Source organism: Phalaenopsis equestris, unplaced genomic scaffold, assembly GCF_001263595.1.
Source record: "Phalaenopsis equestris unplaced genomic scaffold, ASM126359v1 Scaffold200727, whole genome shotgun sequence".
Classification (NCBI taxonomy): Eukaryota; Viridiplantae; Streptophyta; class Magnoliopsida; order Asparagales; family Orchidaceae; genus Phalaenopsis; species Phalaenopsis equestris.
Window position 1 is genome coordinate 580 of NW_018220535.1, and position 6507 is coordinate 7086.

The 6507-nt window shown below is 33.6% G+C and overlaps 1 protein-coding gene across 1 annotated transcript; it reads left to right on the forward strand.

Annotated features, from left to right (window-relative positions):
- Window positions 1-479: 479 nt before the first annotated feature.
- Window positions 480-1855, forward strand: LOC110035920. Its single transcript, XM_020740255.1, has 2 exons — window positions 480-1547; window positions 1641-1855. Exons 1-2 carry the CDS (start codon window positions 743-745, stop codon window positions 1820-1822), a joined length of 987 nt encoding a protein of 328 aa, XP_020595914.1. The 5' UTR covers window positions 480-742; the 3' UTR covers window positions 1823-1855.
- The last annotated feature ends 4652 nt before the right edge of the window (window positions 1856-6507 follow it).

Consider the following 6507-nt stretch of genomic DNA (forward strand, 5'->3'; position numbering starts at 1 on the left):
TAAATTTCTTTCAAGGAAATGAGGTTCAAGTAAATTAAAAACGCTAAATTTATCCAATAAAACAATTTTTAAAAGGCAACTGAAATCACACTGCTCTGTATAACTTTTGAGCTAACAAAAAGTTAAAATGATATATTAAGCCCCTACAACCATCTCATGTCTAGAATAAAAAAAAGTATTACAAACACAAAAATCAACAAGGGAGGCATGAATGAGATACATGTAAATTGATAAAAAGGAAAGAAAAAAAACAAAATTAAAACCAAACTAATAAGATGGATTTCCATGCAACATAACCATTTCTATTTGTTCAAGTATCAAACACCCAATTATTCTTATTCATATGAATAACATCTCAACTCTCTTAGAAGATTTCACCAAATCATACCCAAGAACTTAAAAAATAAGAAATTGCAACAATTATGTCATGACACACCCAATTATTCTTATGTAAGTTTTATACTAGTTTGAGGGTGTAACTAAATTATGAATTTCCCGGGACATTCTTGATATTTTGCCCAAGAATTCTGAACTCAGGAGGAGAGAATCAGCAGCCGTTGAGGAATTAGAGGAGTTTGTTAGCTATTCCCTGCGGATGAGAACGCTTAAAGACTTCAATTTTATGAATTTCTTCCAATCCACAGCCCGCTCCAATCACTTCGAACCAAAACCAAGATTGCGAGCTCTTCTTCTTCTACCCCGAATCACTTGGTAGCCCTCTCCTATCCGATTGCTTTTCCCAATGAGGTCCACTGCAGCCGCCTCTGCTTCTTCTTGCTTCGGCAAAATGCTGCGGCTTGTGCACTCCTTTAGCGAACATATGCATAAACCACCCGTCAAATTTCCCATCTCTCCATTCCATTTTTCCACCCTTTTTCGTAACACTCCCTTCTCCAAGAACTCCTGCGCTCCCCTCTCCGTCAACTGGAATTTCCGTCCCGACCTCTGCCCCAAGCCTCTCTTCTGGAATTTCTATCACGACCACCACTTGGACAGCCTGCCCGATGCTGACGCCAAGGCTGAGGACCGATCACCATGCAATGTGAAGCTCCTCTGCAGCTTTGGCGGCAAGCTCATCCCCCGTGGCAATGACGGAAACCTGCACTATGTTGGCGGACAAAAACGGATTTTTTCCGTCCACCGTGATACCGCATTTCAAGAATTTTATTTCAAGATGGAGAAAACATATGGCGGCCCTGTCCGTATCTGCTACCAGCTTCCTGGTCAAAATTTAAACATACTTGTCTCGGTTGGCACTGCTGAGGATTTGGAGCACATGATGGACGAATTTGACTCTCTCTCAAAAGACTGCAATCATAAATCCGCTAAGCTTCGAATTTTTCTCTTCCCCCCATTCGACCCAGAACACCGTTCAGCTGGGTTAGAACATAAGGCTTCTAATGTTAGCAGGCCGAGTTATATCGACGCAACCAATGAAGCACTCGCTTTTGATGCAAACACCCTCATAAGACATTCGAAAGCCAACACTAAACAAGCTACCATCACAAGAAACTCAAATGCTAGAGGTGAAGCATTCATCAATGATGGTATGTTTCCTACTATACTTTCCATTCTTATTGTTATTTTTTGTTTTCGTAATTCTTTAATAACATATTTTGTGGCGAATGACAATATTTCAGCATTGGAGAGTCAGAATTTTCGAATCCGTTCGAATGTTGTTGGCACAAGAAATGTAGCCACACAAACTGAAGAAGACATAGAAAGACCCCACTTGCATCAACAACAACAGGGTGATTCAACCTCGCTCTTCAGTGATCAAGACCCTTGGAAAATCTTTGGGTTTCAGCTTTCAAACTTATAGAACAATCACAGTCATAATATATTAAGATCTAAAATGTAGCTTAATATGTAATATAATTAGTGCTTCAGTTATCTATAAAGAATGCATATTTATCTTTTTTTTTAACCCAAATGCTTGGTAAAATCATCTGAGAGATCAAGTCAAACAATTCAGTTGAATAAACGACATAGCAATCAGGAATACTTTGATGAAAGTAATGACAACCTTGACGGTTGCGATGATTGACCTACAATAAATTTCCATTTGATTGTTTTATCAATTGTCTTGTGCTTGATTTACGGCCAGGAAAGGAGTAGCGGGCGTGATCGATATTATCTTAATTCAAAATCATTTTCACATACAATCAGTCAATATAATCATTCTTGATACACCACCAACATATTTTCATCATCCAACACAAATCTCAAGGCATGACACAAATCTTAAGATGATAAGAAACATTCAAATCTCGAGGCATCAATTCTTATCTTTTAAGAAATAAAAATCTTTTGTTAAAAATAAAAAGGGGCGTTTTAATATGACATAAAAAATAAATAAATAAAGAGTTAAGGAAATTTTACATGCCATACAATTTTATGTATTTATACATCTTATATTTAAGTTTTCATATATACTTGCATAACACTCAAATACTTATAATCGCATCAAAAATGTAATTGTTACTTTTATAAAATAAAATTAGGGGTTTTAAAATAAAAGTCTCATTGACCAGACCTTCCGCAAATCAAACGACTAGTAACAGAACACACCTCACTTGATAAAGATCTACAAGAATAAATAAAGATACATAGAGGTCGGCCGAGCGACAGTAGACATCCGGTTGAAGACTGATCGAGTGGTTGAATAAGGGCAAACCAACACAGAGGACAGCCGAACTAGAGGTTGATCGACTCGGAAACCGCTTAAGTAGAGGCTGACCGGCAAAAAAATGAACCACTTAATATTCATCAATTTTAAGACATAAAACTGATTGATTAGTGTCTACCGATAAAAGAGGGTTGGGATGTAATTTTCATTTCACATTAATCATAAACCTCTATAAATAAATGAGCATTAAATATAATATAGGGTGTTGACACAACATATAAAAATACCTCATCTCTATTCTATCTCTCATTTTCATGTTTTATTCCTTTAGTGTGATTCACAAACAAATCAGGATTCAACATCCTATAAAATCAATGATCGTGGAACATGTCACGGGCCCACAAAAAAAAAGAATGACCCAAGGAGCAATATTGAGAGAGATCGTAAACAATATAAATTGTACCCGAGAGTTTGTGGCCCAACAAATCTATGAGCTCGAAAAAGACCCAATCAAAAATAATAATTTTGATTTTAAATAATAGCTTAGTTCTAATAAGTGCTCTTTTTTCCATTAAGGAGGTATCGTTTGGCGCATCATTTTAATTGTCACATGCTTCCAAATCGACTTCCCATAGAATAAATCAATCAAAATGGCCATTCTAATTTTTAAAATAAAACCCAATTCTAAATTTATTGTAAATTGATTGTCCCTCCCGTCGGTACACTTCAAGACACTCATTCTCTCCTTCGCACAATCAAGATGCACATTTCCCATAGAGAAGCCGAGATTTTGAATGAAACTGCTTGAATTCAGCTGCAGGCATTAGGGCGTCGCGATAGTGGTGTCATGGAGCTCTAACGTGCGTTCTGTTGCTTACCTCAGGGAGCCAAAATGTCGAGCTATCAAGTTTTGAAACCTAGAGTGGGCATTGTGGCGCTACTGGTCTCGACACTTGGGCGCTGCGTCAGGGCGTGGGAATGTCATGCTGGCCTCTTAAATACATACCACATAATTGAGATGAAAAGTTATACATATAAAATATTTATTAAAAATAAAAGTAGGAGTTAAATACATACCACACAATTCTTATGTATTTATATACCTAAGATCTAAACTATCATATATTAACATACATACATAACACTTTAATGTCACATCAAAAAAATGCAATTATTACTTACTTTTCAAAAAGTGAAGTTTAGGCTTTGACATTTTTATTCTATTTTTCCAACTAATATGTTAAGAGTTTGGTTATATAAAAGTTAGAAGTGGTCACTTATCATAATGAATTTTTTCTGGATTTACATATGGACCACTCAATTCTTATGTATTTACATATCTACCACCTATTCTATGTACTCACTCTTATGATATGAAAATTTTAAGTCATATAAATATAAAAATCTAATTTTTGGAGTTGGATATATAAATAAATAGAAATTAGGTGGTATGTCCATAAAAATCCTTTATTTTCTCATATTTTATTTTCAATTAATATATGCATGCGAGCCCAATAACTAAATGTACTTGATCTTGTCAGAATCGTACAAATAAGCCCAACCTTGCATTTATGTGGGCCGGGCCAATGACGTTAACAGCTTCCTTTTCATGTACTTTTACAGAACAAATATTAACCCCTATTATTTTATTATCGAGGCATTTATATGCATGCCACAATTTTTATATCTTTATAAATTTAACATTTAAAATTCAATAATTATACACATGAAATTTAAATTTTTATATTAATATAAAAAATATCATCGAAAAATAACATCATTATTAACTACTTCAAAATTAAATAAATAGATTTATAACATCAAAATATCAAAAATTAAGTATTTGATATAGAAATACATGAGAATTGTGTAATATGTCTGTAAATTGAACAAATATTACATCCGGATTCCAGACGTAGATATAAGTTCGAAGTCCAATTAAATCACGCCACATGTAGGTGATAAAAAAAAATTTGTTTTAGCTCAGAGAATATTTCCCCCTGTGTTATTCTGCGTTATTCAGGTGTTATTATGATGATATTCATGTGTTATTCTCTTCTGGGAATATATCCAGTGTTATAATAACACAATAACACATAAATATCACCACAATAACACTTGAATAACACGGGAGGAATATTCTCCTGTGTTACAGGGCCGGATTACAGGAAAGCACTTGTGTTATCTTTTTTTATTTTCTGAAGATTTGAGTGTGGGTCCTTGAAGCCACGTGTCCGCATATCAGTGGAGTCCGAGCGCATCTTTACGTTCGGAGTCCTGATAGAATAATTTTCCCTGTAAAATTTTTATTTTGTCATTATATTATATGCGTGATGTATAACTAGGAAAGAGCTAAGGGGGTGTCATCGAAAGTGTCTTAATTCAAAATCATTCACATACAATCCATCAAGATAATCATTCTTATTGTTTTAAAATCTATTTCTAATATTGAATTACTTTTATTTTTCATTTTGGTTTTGATCGCTAGCAATAAAAATCTTGTATTAAAAATAAAAAAAGGGCAATTTAATGTGACATAAAAAACAAATAAATAAAATGTTAAGAAAAATTTACATTCATACCACATAATTCTTATGCAATTATATGTCTTACACCTAAAGTTTCATATTTACATGCATAACACTTAAATCCTTAATATCACATCAAAAATGCAATTGTTACTTTATAAATGGAATTAGGGTTAATGAAAATAACCTTGACCGAATCTTCCGCGGATCAAACAACATCAAACAGAGCATGTGTCATCTAACAGAGCTCTGAAAGAATAAACAAAAGGTCTGAAGGACAACCGAGTGACAGTAAACAGATGGTCGTAGACTGATCGAGCGGCCGACCAAGGGTCAACAAAATCAGAGGCTAACCAAAGCAAAGGTTGATGGACTTAGAGACTACTCAAGTAGAGCTTGATCGGCAAAATATTAATTAATCTTATGGCATAAAACTGATTGATTGGGGCTAGGGCTGTAAATAAGCTGAAGCTGAGCGAGCTGAGTCCTGGCTCGTGTTCGGCTCGTTCGAAATTGGTTCGTGTTCGAAATGACTCGTGAATAGTGTGTTCGTGTTCGGCTCAAATAGCATATTCATGTTCGTGTTTGGCTCGAAATTAACTCGTTCGAATAATAAATTATTATAATTATTATTTTTTAAAATAAAACTAAAATAATAATTTTGTGCAAATAATTTGATTTGAAACCATAAAATATTCCTTAAGTAAAAAAAAAAAATCAAGAATAAATTTCATTAAAAAATTTACACAATAAGAATATTAACATTATTTTACAAAATTTTATCCAATAAAAATTAATTTATTAGAAGTGTTACAATTTATAAACAAAAAAAAAATACAAAAAATATAAATAAAAATCAAAACATTAAAATATATATATATATATATGTATTTAACATTTCATTTATAAAATCACATTTACATTTAATATATTTATGTCATCCAGACCTTTTGATTCTTCACCTTGGTTTCATGTTCATATTTACTCAAACTTTGTGTTGAATTAACTTCATCTGGATCTGGGGGTTGTTTTCATACAAAAATATGAATTGCTTCCCCAATCAGAGCAGAAAGGAGCAGTTTTTTTTCTTATTGGAGAGCATCATGATAATGGAGCAAAAGATATCGATCTTAAGATCAGATATGTCTTCAGTCCACCATTCTCTGGGAGCAGAAGAGATCAAATATGCGAGATTTCGCTCCCAAAAACTATGTTTCACTCAAAAAAAACTGAATAAATTTAAGAAAATTTCAGCTAAGAAGCAAATCTGAGGATAAATATGAAATATTAGAGAGAAGATACTGAAAGATAACCCTCGGTAGCCAAACAAGCAACCGAGCAAGAATACCG

Bases quoted from the DNA above. Each gene is read 5' to 3' on its own strand.
- LOC110035920 (XM_020740255.1), top strand. From the start codon at position 743: ATGAGGTCCACTGCAGCCGCCTCTGCTTCTTCTTGCTTCGGCAAAATG. The intron at 1,548-1,640 runs GTATGTTTCCTA...ACAATATTTCAG, and splicing joins TGAAGCATTCATCAATGATG to CATTGGAGAGTCAGAATTTT.